At 43.8% G+C, this 18,505-nt stretch overlaps 1 protein-coding gene across 1 annotated transcript in view; it reads left to right on the top strand.

Annotated features, from left to right (window-relative positions):
• The first annotated feature begins 5,905 nt into the window (after positions 1-5,905).
• ADGRA2 (adhesion G protein-coupled receptor A2) overlaps positions 5,906-18,505 on the top strand; it is a 125,274-nt gene continuing 112,674 nt past the window's right edge. The window contains exon 1 of the mRNA XM_079954931.1: positions 5,906-6,222. Coding sequence (XP_079811057.1) covers positions 6,017-6,222 — 206 coding nt within the window. The 5' untranslated portion in view covers positions 5,906-6,016. The remainder of the gene's footprint in view (positions 6,223-18,505) is intronic.

Raw genomic sequence — 18,505 nt, 5'->3', positions numbered from 1 at the left:
ATAAATAAAAACAAACAGCCAGGCAAAAACATGCAGGGGAGCAGGACAAGTGCACAGTGTGTCATGAGGATAGTTGTGAGGGCCGGATAGAAGGTCCTGGAGGGCCACATTGGGCCCCAAGGCTTGAGGGTTCCCCACAGAGAGATCAGAAGGCACACTCTGGCCTCTACCTTTGGCTCAACCTCCTGCCTCCCAGAAAGAATCAAAGCAAGGAGGGTGCTCGCCTGGCCCCATCCATCGGCTCCTTCCTGACATGACTTCAGCTGCCAGTTACCTTGTGGCTGCAAAGGGGAAGGGGGCACATTCTGGCTCCTGCTATTGACCAGGACTCTTGAGGCTTCTGGGAGGCTCTACATGGGTGTAGGCAGGATTTTTGTTAGGGGGGCCAAGACTTGGTTGGGGGGCAGAACTCTTGTGATTGCAGAGCTGGAAAACTCAAGATCTACCCACACTGGAAGAGTGGCAGATGCAGCTGATGGACTATATGCAACTGGCCGAGATGACTGGTAGAATCCAAGACCTGGGAGAGGAGAGGATTGAGGAGGACTGGAGGAAATTCAAGATCTATTTACAAAAATATTGTAATTTGGTTGAGTGTTAAGAAGGATGCTAGATCATAAACAATAGCCTTCCACTGAATTAGATCTGATTTTGACGATAAGTGAGATTAAGGAAATATAAATTTATTGGAGAATTGTTAGATTTTATTTAAATGAGCGGAGATAAGATTATAAATAAGTGGGTAATTTGCTTGAAAAAAAATTATTTTTTTCTGTAACGATGTAAGTGTGAGCGGGAGACGCGGGGGAGTCCAAAGAAGTGATGAAACTATGTTATAATATAAGTAATGTTGTTTATTTATGCATTTTTATTCAAAAACTTTAATAAATATGTATTTTAAAAAAAAAGAACTCTTGTGATTGCTCAGTTAAGTATTCCTATTGTTTTACTTGATCAAGGGGGTTTGACTCTGCCCATGAAACTGCACACCCTGGCCTCCTAAGCAAGAGAGGGAACGACCTGGCTCTATCCATAAGGCAGTGGAAGAGCAACTGTGCTTGTTTTCCTCTTCCCTCCGCATCCCTTCCCTTTTTTTCCTTTTGCATCGTGTCTTGGGTGATCTTGTGTCCTGCTTCAGATAGGACGGTCCTCCGATGGCGTCCTCTAGTTCAGGGTCCAGGAAGCTTTGGCCCTCCAGATGTTGCTGAAGCACATTTCCCATCAACCCCAGCCAGCATGGCTGGTAATCGAGGTTGATAGTTCAACAACATCTGGAGGGCCACAGGTCCCCCACCTTGGCTCTCGTTGAAGGGCTGTTCAGTCCAAGGATGGGGTAGGTGAAGCTTTGTAAGAAGAAGACGCGAAATAATGGCCTTCAGCTTGCTCATTAGCAGTTAGGATCTGGGCAGTCACAGAACTCACAGCCTTCCCCACCAGGGTGAGAAGTATTGCATTTTTAGTTAATAACGTTCAGGAAAACTCCAGGCCAACCAACACTTTTCTCGATGCAGGAACATCTTCCGTAAGGCAGAACATTCACATCACCTGAATGTTCCAGTTACAGATAGGTAGCCGTGTTGGTCTGCCATAGTCAAAACAAAATAAAAAAAATTCCTTCCAGTAGCACCTTAAAGACCAACTAAGTTAGTTGTGTATCTGAAGAAGTGTGCATGCACACGAAAGCTCATACCAAGAACTAACTTAGTTGGTCTTTAAGGTGCTACTGGAAGGAATTTTTTTATTTTGTTTTATCACCTGAATGTGTGTATGTGAGGAAGAGAGAGCGCTTTGAGCTTAAACAAATCCAGAGTGCTTTCTGAGCAGCCTTGCTCTGAGAAACTTCAAGCCCTCTGGATGATCGTGAGCCCAGTGTTGTTATTTCAGCACCGCAGAAGTTCACCTTTCTGTTTGCCTTTTGCCGGAGAAGGGGTTCCAACGGATTGGAGTCTGTGTTTATCTGGGAACGGGTTGAGAGGGTTTGGAAAAAGTTGAAAGGAAACTCAGGCTACATGGTTTTCAACCCCTTTGGGAAGCAGCAGCGTTTGAACTGTAATCCTGAGGCAGGGATGGGCCTGGGGTTTCACGTTTCTGTTCAGTTTGCATCTGTGGAGCCAACTTGTTTGGAGAGGTGCTCTGACAGGAAACGGCGGAGGCGCAGCTGATGGTACCACACAACTCTCTGGAGACAGCAGCCCTGACCGACCAGCATCCTCTAGGATTTGAAGGCAGCAGAACCACCCTGTTTGCCTTGCAGAGAATGCAGAACTGGCTCCTGCCCCTAGGAAATGCCTGAAGAGGAAAAGGCAGGGATGCATTAATCATGTTTAGAATGGATTTAAGGGGGCTGGGGGGTAAAACAGTGGTTCCCAATTAAGTTTTTTTAACTTCCAAAACTCTGCCCTTGTGCGTGAATAGGACACATCCCTTGTTTTGGATTGTACTGCTCAAACACAGGCAGTGGAATCCAGTATAAAAGTTGATGCCCTGAGGTATTCACCAAAACTAATGAACAAGTTGCTAGTCCTTATGGTGGAAAGATAAATTGAGTGGGGGGGGGGACAAAAAATGTCCCCAGTGAAATCTCAGTAGCTGGGATGGGGTTGAGGAGGAACACCAGATGCACGGGCTGTGCTTTAATGCTCTGTGTAGTCCAGCCCACCACTGCCAAAAAAAGAGAGATTTTGAGTACAGCTAACAGGCTGCGCTACACAAGAAGGCAGTAGAAGTCTCAGTGGACTTTAAATAAATAATATGTGGAGAAGCCGAGTGAAAGAATGGAGTTCCAGAGCAGACAAATGAAGGATACGGAAGAGTCGAGGCAAGTTAGCATTGTTAATTCGGAGTTTTTCAAGAAATACCGAAGGTCATATTCACATCAAACATCACTTGCTGGAGGCCTTGTAACAGAGGGTCCAGTTTGTGGGGATGGGCTAGCACTGGATTTTCATGTGCCCAGCAAAGATTTGGCCCAGAAGCCATACAAGGACCATCAACTCCATTGAATCTGTGGACTGGGGAAGGAACTGCTCTTTTAAAGCTCATGGCTTACCCCCAAAGAATCATGGGAATTGTTGTTTGTTACGGTTGTTGGTTCTTTTGAGCTACATTTCCACTATATGGAATTTGACAACTGGACAACGTAAATGGATTCTACATGCCCTTACTATGGCCAACTGTTCTTTTAAAAAATTAATAAAATAAAATAAATCAAAGTATGGTTTCTGGGAATTGTACTTCTGTGAGGGTAAACTATAGCTCCCAGAATTCTTTGAGGGAAGCCAGGGTTCTTAAAGTGGTATAAATGTGCTTTAAATGACTGGTGTGTATTTGGTCAGAGCTAAAATAATGGCAATGAGTGGGAGAAGGCAGGAGGGCTCGGCAAAGGAACATGCACAGAATGGTGGGAGCAGAAATGTATTGCTCCATTTTTATTTTTAGAGAATCTTAGAATGTCAAGAATTGGAAGGCACCTCAGAGCTCATCTACTCTTTCTCCTTCTTCTTTGGCGATCATTCACAGCCGAGTAAGATTGTCTTCCATGAACCCGGTCTTAAAAGGGAGTCCGTAAGTGATCGTGGAGGCCAATTCCGGATCCACACATCCTTCCACAGTGGGGAAATAGGTTTTTGGACGGGAGTTGATCACAGTGAGGGTTTGCCAAGCGTGCCTTCCTCTTAGCACATTTCTCCCTTTTGTCCTGAGTCCAAGTGCCTTCAAAGTCCATGACATTTGGTAAAGGCTGTTCTTTAATTGGAGCTCTCACAGGCCACTGTTTCCCAATCGTTGGTGTTTATACTACCTTTTTTTAGATTTGCCTTGAGAGAATCTTTAAACCTCTTTTGTTGACCACCAACATTAGGCTTTCCATTTTTAAGTTTGGAATAGAGTAGTTGCTTTAGAAGATGATAATCTGGCATCTGCACAACATGACCAGTCCAATGAAGTTGATGTTGAAGAATCATTGTTTTGATACTGATGATCTTTGCTTCTTTCAGTTGCCTTCTCAATCCAGCCCGCGGACGGTCCGGGAATCAGCGTGTTTTTACATGAGTAGAATGTGTGCTTTTATTTAAAATGCATCTCTGGGTTATTTGTGTGGCATAGGAATTTGTTCTTTCTTCTTCTTCAAAATATAGTCCAGCCCACCACATGGTCTGAGGGATGGTGGACCAGCCCATGGCTGAAAAAGGTTGCTGACCCCTGATACTCCAACCCTTGACTCAGTACAGGATCTACAAGGCAGGAGGCAACTGCAGCAGGGGCAGGGGCGGCTGGTACCCACTGCAGCTGGTAGGGTGAAAGGCAGGGAGCCGAACCATAGGTGGCGCTGGAGCCAATGGCACACAGAGCCCACTAATTCTAGTTTTGTCTCTTCCTCCCTCATGAGAACACCGAGCCTAAGGAGGAGGCAGCTGACAGGGGAGGAAACCAACAGTAGGTGAAGCCAGAGTCAATGGTGGAGGCAAAGCCAAGTAATTCTGGTTAGGTCCGCATCCTCTGGCCTGGATGGAAGGATGGATGAAAAGGGTGGACAGTGTTTTAGTATATGTGCTGCCGAAGCAGAGAATATTAGAAGGATGTTGGAATGAAGTTATGTGGTTTTAGCAGAAATGTTATAAGGGTTTAGGGAAAAAATAGATTGTTAATTGGTGAAAGGAGGGAAAGTAAAGTTACATTATATTAAGATAAATTACAGAACAAAAAGTGGAAAAGATGGAAAGGATTTGCTGAAATGGTTGACCGAACTAGAATACAAAAAAGGGAGGTGTGAGGAGGTCAAGGAAACAAGCAAATGAAAGACAAGGTATGGGAAGATCAGCTGTGGTTTTTTCTTCTTCTTCTTTTTTCTTCCTTATTGTGATGAGTTGTTTTGTTCTTGTTTGATATGGTGTTTTTATTCTTTCTTTTTGTAACCTTTAAAATTTTAATAGATATTATTTATAAAAAATAAAATAAAAAAAGAAAAGGGTGGACAGCGGAGGGTTGGCAACCGGCGGACTGGTACTGGTGGGGCACCAGGGCCAGTGCCCCATTTGCCTTAATGGACTTACACTACACTGAGCTTACAACCCCCAAATAAAGCGTCAGAGAAGCGCGCATAAAAGAGACACACACACAACTGCAAGGGGAAAAGGCGCGCGGGGGGGGGGGATGCTCCCCAAATCACTTTATTGCCCCCAAATCGTGAGGATGAGGCTGCAATCCAGCACACGTGTACCCGGGGGGCAAATCTCACGGAACTCAGCGGGGCTTGCTTCCGAGTAGATACGATCGTTCAATAACAATGCTTTTAGTCTGGCGTCTGGAAAAAAAAAATGCAAACTATTGTAAAGGGAGAATATGTTGTACTCCATCCAGTTACGCACTTTCAGTAGGAATTGTTTTTAAGGGGAGGCGTCGGAGGAAGCGGCAGAAGAGGAAAAGACTCCGTCTCGCTCGAGTCCTGAACGAACAAGTTGCGGATCCAACTGCAGGCTCAGCGTTGGCGGAGGGACAAGGCGCTGGAGGCGCTAGGGCCGCGCGGTGGCCGGGAAGCGGGAATGGCCATGCAGGCAACCGAGGGGAGGGACGCCAATGTGAGCAGCCGAAACCGCTAGATCCAACCCATCCCAAGCGCCGCCGCCGCCGCCGCCGGACATTCCCCACTGGCGGCGCCCCGGAGCCCAGAGCTCTCCTCCGGCCATGCAGCGCGCAGCCCCGGGCAGCGGGCAGGCGCCGGACGCAGCCGAGCTCCGGGCAGACGGCCGCGCGCCTCGGCCGTTGCTCCCTTCGAGGGAGGTGTGACGGGCGGGAAGAGCCCCCGGGCCGGATCCGGGGCTCGGCGGACGCCCTCCCGGTTCATGTCAGCGCGCCGCCCGCTGCGCTTCTGAAGCTGCGCCTTCCTCCTCCGAGCCGGGCGCCCCCTCGAGGGATCCCCGACGGCTGTTGGGCTCCTCCCGGGCTGGGGACTGGACGCAGCCCGGCTGAGGATGGGCTGACAGGCTTGGGACGCTGCCGCTGCCGGGAGCCGTCGAGGATGCTCTGGCCGGCCGCGCTGCTCCTGCTGGCGGCGCTGTGGTGCTCCGGGGGAGCGCGCAGTTGCCCCGTCCAGCTACGCGGCTGCAAGTGCGTGGGCGAGAGGGCCAAGGGGCTGGCGGCGGCCAGGAAGAGGGTGAGCTGCAGCGGCGAGGAGCTGGCCGAGCCGCCGGCGCCCCGGCTCTTGCCCAACAGCACCGTCACCCTGTGAGTAGCGCCGGCGGGGACTGCGGGCGGGCGGGCGGGCGGGCGTGAGATCTCACGGGGTGGGGTGGCCAGAGACCCCACCAGAATTGCCCCCGGCTCTGATCCCGGTAATGTTGCTCTGGACATGCTCAGAGGCTGCGCGTCTGCAAAGCGGAAAAGTCCGACATCTGTTTGCGGTGGTCAGTTGGGCAGCGTTTTGAACGCCCTCGGTGGTTATACTGCTTCCCATATCCAAAAATATTGAAACAGCTTTGTTACAGTTTTCCCTTTGACTTAATTTCTTTCTTATTCATTTATTTTTAAACGAGTTTTTTCTACAGAAAAGAAAAGACAAAACACACACACATCCTTTTGACTTAATTTCATTGGCTTAAATTGTCTCTGGATCTGTTTTTTGTTGTATATGAGTCGCTTAGAGTTACTTGTTGGGTGTTTTTTTTAAAGTGACTGATAAGTTTAGTAATAAAGTACCGTATATAGCAATGTAGAAATCCGCCCTTTTTGAAATCTGCAATTCAAAAAAATGAAAAGAAAGAACTCAACTCCATCCCCTCCCTCTGACCTTAATCCTCCAATAATTATTACAGTATTATTATTATTATTATTATTATTATTATTATTATTTGGAATTGGGGATAATTTCGGGAGACTTTCAGCTGATCCAGAAGCCCCATTGTTTAGCTTCCACAAGATTTATTCAAATTATAGCAAAGAGCAGCTGAGGAACATGCCATCTGAATGCTCAGGAGCATGGAGGGAGTGAAGATTGTGGTTACTGAATAATATTAATGGGACCACACTTTTATTTACTTTATTTAGAAGTATTTATAGATCACAGTGGTCGGATAGGCACATGTGGGTACATTTGCACATGGCCAAAGCAGGGGGGTGTTAAGGGGTGTCCTGGAGGCCTGAACATTAAAAGAAAAAAGAAGAAAAAACGCTTACAGAATTACTGGTGCACTGTGAGACCTCAGTCCCTCACCATCTTAACTTGCCTAGAGGCATCTGTACATTAAGGTTACCATTCCCCCCCCCCCAATGAATCAGGGGACATTTTTCAGTTTCAGTGGATTTTGTCAGGTGACTGATTTGTAAATCCGGGGACTGTCCCCAGGAAACGGGGACATCTGATAACCTTACCGTATATACAGTGGTACCTCGGGTTACAAACACCTCGGGTTACAGACTCCACTAACCCAGAAGTAGTAACTTGGATTAAGAACTTTGCCCTAGGATAAGAACAGAAATTGTGCGGCAGCAGCGGGAGGCCCCATAAGCTAAAGTGGTACCTCAGGTTAAGAACAGTTTCAGGTTAAGAACAGACCTCCGGAACGAATTAAGTTCATAACCAGAGGTACCACTGTATGTATTAGTATATCTATGCAAATCATGGGCCTGTGCCCCTCTAGCAATGCCCTGTGATCACAACCATATTATCCATTTACAGCACAAAGAAACCTGGGAGCTGTAGTTTGTTAAGGGCGCTCAGAACTGTAGCTCTGTGAGGGGTAAACCACAGTTCCCAGGATTCTTTGGAGCAGGCAGTGGGTGTGATCCACGTCATGTTTCTTAATAGTAGGTAGTCACCCTGTGCAGGGGACGTGGGTGGCACTGTGGGTTAAACCACTCAGCCTAGGACTTGCTGATCAGAAGGTCGGTGGTTCGAATCCCCACGACGGGGTGAGCTCCCGTTGCTCGGTCCCTGCTCCTGCCAACCTAGCAGTTTGAAAGCACGTCAAAGTGCAAGTAGATAAGTAGGTACCGCTCCGGCGGGAAGGTAAACAGTGTTTCCATGCACTGCTCTGGTTTGCCAGAAGCGGCTTAGTCATGCTGGCCACATGACCCAGAAGCTGCACGCCGGCTCCCTCGGCCAATAAAGCGAGATGAGCGCCGCAACCCCAGAGTCAGCCATGACTGGACCTAATGGTCAGGGGTCCCTTTACCTTTACCTTTAAGTACCCTGTGCAGAGCAGTTTAAAAGCCAGGGCATCACCAACCATTTTAGTGTTTGGGGTGGGCATTACCCTCCCTGGTCACTTCTCTCCCAGGGGTGGACTTTGGTCTGGTGCCCCCTGCCTCTCCCCTTCCATTCTGCTCAATTCACTATGTCATAGTTGCAGGCACCCTGTGTTTCCCCTAAGCTTGGCACCCAGTGGGACAGAACAGGTCGCACGTCCCTCAGTTCGACTCACCGCCTGCACACACACTTTGCCTTTCCAAGGCATCATGGTAAAAATGGGATCCAGTAGAATTAATCTGAGATTTGGAAAGCACCCTGCTCTTCCAAGGGAGGAAAATGTCACCCCCTTTGCCGCCACATGGCCAGGGTGCTTGTGTGTCAGTGAGTGCAGTGTAGATGAGTGAGTTCAGAGGCTTAATGGGTGACATTGCACCCAGGGGCATGACCTGTAAACTGAGATGCCCAGGTTCTCCTCTCCTTGCTGGCAGATGGAAACAACTTGAAACAGAGAGTTGAGTCTTGCAGTGCCTAGGCTTAAAAGTATCTGTTATTGAAAATAACATAGCAAAAATGCATTATAGTAGGGAAATCTGCTTTGCAAAAAGGTGCACGATAGGCAAAATTGCACACACAAAATTACGTTTATTAGGGGGTTAAGTTCAGCTCCAATAGTGGCACATCCTTGGCTTTGCGAAGGGCAGAGTTTTACACCTCTGTGTCAGAGGCTGTTGGAAGCTGCAGGAGAGGAGAATGTCCTGTTTTCAGGTTTCCCACTGATGCATCTGGAGAACAGGATTCTGGACTAGATGGGCCCCTGGCATGATCCAGCAGGCTCTTCTTGTGTCTTGAAGGCAGGCACCCTGAAAGGTCTATCTCTGTGTCATCGTCGTCCCCCAATCCCTCAACTAGATATATTCTCTCATTTTGTCAATTTCACAGCAGTCATATCAAATGTTATTCATTGGCTGAGTATGCACCATACATTTAAAGGCTGTCGTTTATCCCTCACAGAGCCACAAATCACTGCATGCTTAGCAAACTACAGTTTCCAGGACTCTTGGTGGGGTCAGATATGCTCAGTGCTATTTTTCTAGAAAAAGAGGTGCCAGAACTCACCACGAGCACTCTTAAAATGGCAATGGCACCCACCTGAGAGGTGCAGGAACTGAGTTCCTGTGAGTTCCCCCTGGGAAAAAGCTCTGGATATGCTTTATATGTCTGGTGTGTATGCAGCCATGCTCAGAGTAGTCCCATTTGCCACATAGGTTCCTAATTCCATTGATTTCAGTGGTTCTGCTGTGAGGATGGCCTTGTTCAGGGGAATTTGTTTTAGGATTGCCTTAATTTCCCGGACATAGCTGGATATTTTGGCAAATTTCCTTAAAAATAGCTTTAAAACTTCAGAGAGAGAGAGAGGGAGAGAGAGAGAACGCGAAAAGAAAAACTCAACAGCTTCAGGCAAAACTAAAGCAAGCTCAACAATTTTGCCCAAAACAAACAACTTTTGTGTCCTTTTGAAATATGGCACCCCTAATTTATTTATTTGCGTTTATATCTCACATTTTCTCTAAGGAGCTCAAGATGGTGAACATGTGTCCCCCCCCCCCCCGTTTAATTCCCACAATCACCCTGTAGTAAGACAGAGTGGCCATGACTGGCCCAAGGTTGCCCATTGAGTTTCATGGCTAAGTGAGCGTTTGCACCCTGGTCTCTCAGGTCTGACACTCTGACCACTACATTGGTGCTTCTAGATGCTGTTGGACTACAACTCCCATCATTCCTGAGTACAGTGGTACCTCGGGTTAAGAACTTAATTCGTCCTGGAGGTCCGTTCTCAACCTGAAACTGTTTTTAACCTGAAGCACCACTTTAGCTAATGGGGCCGCCGCGCCGCCGGAGAACGATTTCTGTTCTCATCCTGAAGCAAAGTTCTTAACCCGAGGCACTATTTCTGGGTTAGCGGAGTCTGTAACCTGAAGCGTATGTAACCTGAAGCGTATGTAACCCAAGGTACCACTGTATTGGTTGTGCTGACTGAGGCTGATGGGATTTGGAATGCAACAGCTTCTGGAGGGCTGCAGCTTTTTCTGTCAACTTTTAAAAAAGGCATTTGGTTAGTCTTTGCTGTCTCAGTTTTCTTGCTGCAGGAACTTCTTAAAAGTGTTTGATATTGCTAACTTGAGCGTATATTAGGTCCTCCAGCCTTTAAGCAATCGTGCTTTTGTTCTCTTTCTGTTACCACCCTAGTTAGCTGCCTTGAGACTCGTTGGCAAATTGGTAGGAAATAGATAAATAAATGCATTGGAGTCTTGGCAGCTGTCGCCAACAAGGTGTTTCACAATAGTCTAAAAAGATTTCTAAACCAACTCAATACTCAACACGAACAATTCATTCCAAATGATCCAGCAATGCATATAAAGGTTTGAATGGAAGCACAGGAACTTATGAAATACAGTTCTGGAATCTTCCTTTCAACATGTGTGTCAGGAAGCCGTACTTTGTTTTTTCAGAGATCGGGAGCGGCCATTGCTTCTTTATCCCAGAATCCTAGGTGCGCATCCTGATTTTTGTACTATCTGGGAGGGACTCTGGTCTCATCCACACCCTCCATTTAAAGCATTCTTATGCCACTTTCAACAGCCATGGCTTCCCCTAAAGTCTCCTGGGATCTGTCGTTTGATAAGAGCACTGGGAACTGGAGCTTTGTGAGGAAGCTTCTAACAGCGCCCTTAACAAATGACGTTGCAGCACAAATTTAAAGCACATTAAAATTAAGGTCCCCTCCATATGTCCTTTTTATTGTGCAGCTATGAAGATTTGTGCTGATGATGGTACTGGGGCAATTCTATGCAAACCTGCTTTCAGTTCTGTTTGTACTTCCAGAAGTTTCAGGACAGGCATGCCTCATTTCCAACCAGTGCATGTTCCACAACTTCCACTTGAAGTTTTCATGTTCTGCAGTGTTTTTATTTGGTTTCCTTGTCCCACTTTTGGTGCACCATATATAGCATGAGTGGCCCACCAGGTGGCAATAATGGGGGAGGCATTGCAGTGGAACTGTGTGTGGACAGTCCAGTTTAAACCCACCATGGTTGCGTCACTATTGCATCAGTGATATGTTGCAGAACACACACACCCAAAACCCCACCAGTCTGGAGGGAACCCTAAGTCGAGGGCTAGGAAATAGGATACAGTACTAAAGTTGTTGGGTTTTGCTTTTTAAAAAATTGTTTCTTACTGCTGTAGTTTTTTCTTATGTTGTCTTTGTTTTTATAATTTATTGTGCATTTAAACTGATGTAAAGCCATTTGGGGAGATGGAATCCAAGTGCTGCATATAAAAGTTTCAGGAAATAAACAATGAATAATTACAGTAACTGGGCAGTAAGGCTGCAATCCTAATCTCACTTGTCTGGGGCTAAAATTGCACTGGATTCAATGGGATTTACTTTTTTGCAGCAGTCATGGTTAGAGGAGTGTGCTGTAAGACTGCAAGTGCCAGGAGCATGCACACAATTTGGCTGAGCTTAGATGCCACTCTTTTTTTATATATATATATAATATTTATTAATAGTTTTTTTTTTTTAAATTATAACATAATAAACAAAACATACAAAAAACATCACATTTCATAACATATTTTCTTATCCTTTTTGGACTTCCTCACATCTCCCTCTCCTACGTTCCCAAATATAAAAATTAATTCAGCAATTTATCACCTTGTCCCCACCTTATCTAATTTTCCAATGTTATATCTTAAATTTTAGATATATTCATTTGACTTTTTAAAATTTTTTAGTTTAGCCTAATCATTATCTAAAAGTTGATTTTTTCCTAAATTTAGCTTATCTTCATAGTTCAGTTTATCTAATTCAATGGTGCCAAGTTGTTTGTGATCAAGCATCCTCCTTAACATTCATACAGTTTACAATATTTTTGCAAATAGTCCTTAAATTTCTTCCAATCTTCTTCCATCGTCTCCTCTCCCAGGTCTCGAATTCTGCCAGTCATCTCAGCCAGTTCCATATAGTCTATCAGTTGCATCTGCCATTCTTCCAGTGTGGGTAGATCTTGGGTTTTCCAATGCTTCGCAACGAGTATCCTTGCTGCTATTGTTGCATACATAAAAAAATGTTCGGTCATTCCTTAGCACCCTCTGGTCAATGATGCCCAAAAGGAAGGCCTCTGGTTTCTTAGGGAAGGTATACTTAAATACCTTTTTCAGCTCATTGTATATCATTTCCCAGAAGGCCTTAACCCTAGGGCAAGTCCACCAGAGGTGAAAGAACGTTCCTTCACTTTCCCTGCATTTCCAACACCTATTATCAGACAAGTGGTATATTTTTGCAAGTTTGACTGGGGTCATGTACCATCTATATATCATTTTCATTACATTTTCTTTCAAAGCATTACATGCAGTGAAATTCAGCCCAATGGTCCATAACTTTTCCCAGTCCTCAAACATAATATTATACCCAATGTCCTGTGCCCACTTTATCATAGCCGATTTAACCATTTCATCTTGTGTGTTCCATTTTAACAGCAAGTTATACATTCTTGAGAGTACCTTAGTCTTAGGCTCTAACAGTTCCGTTTCTAACTTCGATTTTTCCACCTGGAATCCTAACTTTTTATCAAGTTTAAAAACTTCTTTAATCTGAGCATAATGTAACCAATCTCGCACTTTGTCTTTCATTTTCTCCTGACTCTGCAATTTCCAATTATCTCCATCTTTTTCTAATATTTCCCAATACTTCGGCCATTTGGCCTCCATATTGAGTCTTTTCCGGGCCTTAGCTTCCAATGGTGAAAGCCACCTTGGAGTTTTGTTTTCCAATAAGTCTTTGTATTTTGTCCAGACATTAAATACTGCTTTTCTGACAATATGGTTCTTGAAATTCTTATTGATCTTAACCTTGTCATACCATAAATATGCATGCCAACCAAACGCATTGTCAAAACCTTCCAAATCTAGTACATCAGTGTCTTCGAGAAGCAGCCAATCTTTCAACCAGCAAAAAGCTGCTGATTCATAGTACAGCCTTAAGTCTGGCAGGGCAAAGCCCCCTCTTTCTTTCGCATCAGTTAATATCTTAAACTTAATTCTGGGCTTTTTGCCCTGCCAGACAAATTTAGAAATATCTCTCTGCCACTTCCGGAAACACTCTGTTTTGTCCACAATCTGTAATGTTTGAAATAAGAAAAGCATTTTCGGCAATACATTCATCTTTACAGCAGCAATTCGGCCTAACAAGGAAAGTTTCAATCTTGTCCAACTTTCTAAGTCTCTCTTAATTTCTGCCCAGCATTTCTCATAATTATCTTTAAATAGACTCAGATTTTTTGCTGTTATATTTACCCCTAGGTATTTTACTTTTTTAACCACGTTCAACTCTGTCTCTTTCTGAAACCGTTCTGATTCTGTAACTGTCAAGTTTTTCCCCAATACCTTAGTTTTCTGCTTATTTAACTTAAATCCCGCTACCCGACCAAACTCTTGAATTAATTGTAATACTTTTTTCGTGCTAGATTCTGGCTCCTGAAGGGTCAAAACTAGATCATCTGCAAACGCTTTAAGTTTATATTGTTTCGCTCCGACCTGAATACCTTCCACCAGCCGGTCCCCTCTGATCATGTTCAAGAGCACCTCCAGAACAGAGATAAATAACAGTGGGGAAATCGGGCAGCCTTGTCGTGTTCCTTTTTCAATTTTGAACTCTTCAGTAATCACATTGTTAACTATCAGTTTAGCCTTTTGTTCTGAATAAATTGCGTCAATCCCTTTCCCAAAACTCCGTCCCACCCCCATCCCTTCCAAATTTCCCTTCATAAATTTCCATGAAATATTATCAAAGGCTTTCTCCGCATCTATAAAAATTAAAACTGCTTTTGTGTTGGTATTTGTTTGCAAAAGTTCCAAAATGTCAATTATGTTCCTTGTGTTAGCAAACAAATGTCTTCCTGGGAGAAAGCCTGCCTGGTCTTTGTGAATTACCTGATTCAAAACTTTTTTAAATCTACTTGCTAATATGTCTGCAAATATTTTGTAATCCACGTTTAGGAGGGAGATGGGGCGGTAGTTCTTAAGTTGAGTCTTTTCAGTTTCCGATTTTGGTATCAATGTGATAAAAGCTTCTTTCCACGATTCCGGCGCCTTTTTCCCCTCCAAAATTTCGTTGCTAACCTCCAGCATTGGTTGTATCAAATAATCTTTCAATGTCTTATAATACTTGGAGGTTAGTCCATCTGGCCCTGGAGATTTGCCCAATTGCATATTCTGAATAGCTTGTTCAATCTCTTGTCGTGTTATTTTAGAGTTCAAGATTACTCTATTTTCTTGTGACAATTTTGGTAATCCATTCTTTTTCAAAAATTGTTTTATCTCGTCCTCATCTTGCGGCCCTTGAGTATATAATTTTTTGAAGTATCTCTGGAAACACTTTCTAATGTCCACAGGGTTCTGAATGTTTCTTCCTTCAATCTCTAAATTTGTAACTGTGTTTAGTTTCTGTCTCTTTTTCAACTGCCATGCTAGCAGTTTCCCACATTTATTCGCCGAATCAAATGATCTTTGTTTCATTAATTTGAGTTTCCACTCTATTTCCTGGTTTATCAATTTAGAATACTGTGCTTGATGGAGTTTAATTTCTCTAAGAATCGGCTGTGACTTCGGATTAGATCTTAGCTTCTTCTCAAGTTCTTTGATTTTCTCCAAAATCTTATCTTTTTTCTCATTTTGTGTCCTTTTCTTTACAGCATTCTGTTGTATCAGAAACCCCCTCATCACGGCCTTACTTGCATCCCAGATGATTCTTTTTTCCACCGTAGTGTTCAAATTTATCTCAAAATAGTCCTTCAAAACTTTTTGGGCCTTCTTGGTAATCTCCTGATCTCTAAACAAATTGTCATTCATCTTCCATCTAAAGGAGCCGGCTGGTAGTAGTGTTATGTTCATCTTTACAGCATTATGGTCGGAGCAGGTCTTTGGGCAGATTTCCACCTTTCCAGTCTTAGGTGCCAGACCTCTAGATATCCATATTTGGTCGATTCTCGTCCATGTCAGTTGGGCTTCAGAAAAGAATGTTCCTTCTCTTCCCAGGGGGTTCTTTGTCCTCCAAATGTCAATCAAGTCCATGTTGTCAGTTAGTTCAAAAAAGGTCTTTGGTAGTCTTCCATCTTTTGTAAGATTTTGATTTTGTGACTTATCCATGTTGGTTGATACCACGCCATTCATATCTCCCATCATAATGATGTTGTCATAGTCCAGATAGTCCAGGACATTCTCATGCAACTTCTTATAAAATTCCGATTTCCCTTCATTTGGTGCATAAATTCCTAGTATCAAAAACTTCTCTCCTTGATAATGTATCTCTATTGCCAAAATTCTTCCTTGCTCATCTTTAAATAAAAATTTAGGTGATAGGCTCTCCTTTGCATAGATCACCACTCCTCTTTTCTTCACTCGGTCCGAAGATATAAATTCTTGGCCTAATCTTTTATTTATTAGCACTTTTCTATGGAGCCTTGTCACATGTGTTTCTTGCAGACAGATAATGTCCAATTGTTCTTTTTTCAATATATGAAATAATTTCCTGCTTTTTTCCGGAGAGTTGCACCCATTAATATTCCAGCTCAACAGTTGCAGAGACATCCTGAGCAAATCTGTTATTTCTCAAGGGGTGGTATCTTTTTCTCTGGATCTTCAGGTTCCAAGGGAGTAGGTACAGCAGATGCTCCAGGCCCCAAGGGTGTTTCGATTCCTTTCTGAAGGTCCTCTCCGTAAGCAATCAAAAATTTATCTCTATCTTCAAATGTTTTAATCTTGACTTTCTTCCCTCTGAAGGTGAAGGATAATCCCTGAGGAAATTCCCACCTGAAAATGATTGAATTACTCCTTAACAGTCTCACCAATTCAAGATAGGCGGATCTAAGGTCCAGCAGTTGTTTCGGGATATCTTTGTAAATTTCCGCTCTTTTATCCAAAATGTCCAGTGACTTTTCGTAGTGTAATCCCAAAATCTTGTCCCTTTCCTCCCTCGATCTCAAAGTTATCAAGCAATCTCTGGGCTTATCTTTCTTTGCAAATCTTCGAAGTCTGAAAGCCGATACAATTTTAAAATCCTTTTCTTCCTGTATAGACCAGAACTTGGAAAATTCTTTGGTCAGGAACTCAGCTAGGTTTTCTTCTTCAGCTTCTGGTATTGACCTTAATCTTAAATTATTTTCCCAGTTCCGCAGTTCTATCATAGACAAATACATCTGATGTTCTCCAACTTGTTTACATAATGGTTTTACCTCTTGTTCTAATTGTTCAACTTTTTGGCTGGTATCCTCAGCCAATTTATGATTCTCTTCAGAGGCCTCAGTTAACTGCCCAGTTGCTTGTACGTTCTGTGCCACCTGTCCAGTTATTCTGTTTAGACAAGCTGTATTTTGATCAATTTTAGCTGTTTGTTCATCCGCTTTCTTGTCCAGAGATTCTACTCTTTTATCCAAGGATTCCAATTTTTCATAAATTTTCTCTAGGATTGAAGCAGTTGCTCCTGAGGCCATATCTTCCAACTGTAACTGCTCAGTTTCTTCTTCTTCCCCTGCCAACGGCAGAGTAGATACAATTTCTTCCTCCCCTGCTACCAGCAGAGTAGGTACAGATGATCTATGTGTCTGTAATGCTGAGGTTAAAGTTGTTTGTCTAGTTCTTACTCCCTTTTTTCTTGTGCCACTCATTCCAACTTTATCTAACAGTCAAGGTCAAGCTGAGTTGTTCCCATGAGAATTCCACAGCCCAAGAGTAAACAATCGTATAGGAGGAAAGGAAAGAGAAAGTAGAATAATGTCACTGCTGTAAGTCCAGAATCCTCTAGAGGGAGCTTGCAATGTCTTGAGAGAAGAAGTCAAATCAAATAAAATCAATAAAGTCAAATTTAATGTCCATAGACCTTCAGTAGCTAGTGCTTAGCAGAGTTAGAATTGACAGCAAAACATTGTTTCTGACAAGTGTCAACTGGTGTTTCAAAGTAGCAAGTCTTAAAATGCTCTAAATGTTGCAAGTCCAAATCCACAATAGCCAAGTCTGCAAACTGACAGTTTTACTGTTCAGGCAGCTCAAGTACCTGGGCTTCTCAGTCAAAATCTATAGTTCCCATAGCAGAAGATTATCACAGTCCAAGTAAAAGTTAAATCCAGTAATTAAGTTAAATAGATGCCACTCTTTTATGGCTTGAAATATATTCTGCCCCTCTTTGAAACTTGATGATTGCACGTAATGAAAATCAGAGATGATATCCAAAAACAGCAGTTGCTAACTTCTCACTTCCTCTTGCAAAAATGGGGAATAATAATAATTTAATAATAATTTATTATTTATACCCCGCCCATCTGGCTGGGCCTCCCCAGCCACTCTGGGCAGCTTCCATAGAAACCAAAAATACAGTAAAATGTCACACGTTAAAAACTTCCCTGAACAGGGCTGCCTTAAGATGTCTTCTGAATGTCAAGTAGTTGTTTATCGCTTTGACATCTGCTGGAAGGGCGTTCCACAGGGCGGGCGCCACTACCGAGAAGGCCCTCTGCCTGGTTCCCTGTAGGTGGTGGAGTAGTCAACCAACCTTTTGTGCCAATTTAATGGAGGATGGAAAATTATGCCACTGTGTTCTTGCATGCTTATTTTTCAATGTGTTCACAAACTTCAAGGAAATATCAGAGTTGAATTTTGGCTCAACACTGGTGAACCTGGCGCAATGCACAAAAAAAATTAGTACCTTGCTCTCTGGACCAGGTCTTGTAAAGGGGTGGGTGGGGAGCGGAAGGGAATAATTCCTAGCTTTCTGTTCTGCTAACAAGACTTCATGATTATATAGCACACAGTGCAACAGTGCCACATATGTCCCCAGTCAAAGGCAGGCAGGCCATACTGAGTTCAGTAAGTCTTACTTTCAGAGACCTTAGTACTGTATAGGATTGCAACCTAAATATTACAGTATAGTTAAATTGATGAAGCTAGATCATCTAGAGGTCGTTTGGGAAAGTAGGGATGGGGAAACCTGTGGCCTTCTCTATTTTGCTGCGATGCAACTAGGGATGGAAAAGAAACTCAATTCAGTTTGCACTTTCTGAGACACAGCCATCCTTTGGAATTCACGTTTCTTTGGGTTTTGCAATGCAGTTCTTCAGCCAAGTAATGTGCACAAAAATACTTGATGTGCTGGGGTAATATATGTGCATATATATTACTGAAAACAACTGTCCAGGGTCCCGTTCCAAGAAAGACGACAAAGACCCTTACATGTGAGTAAGATAAGAGACTTGGCACGACAAGAGT

The sequence above is a fragment of the Podarcis cretensis genome, assembly GCF_951804945.1.
Source record: "Podarcis cretensis genome assembly, chromosome: 15".
NCBI lineage: Eukaryota > Metazoa > Chordata > Lepidosauria > Squamata > Lacertidae > Podarcis > Podarcis cretensis.
This window is presented reverse-complemented; position numbering and strand designations above follow the sequence as displayed.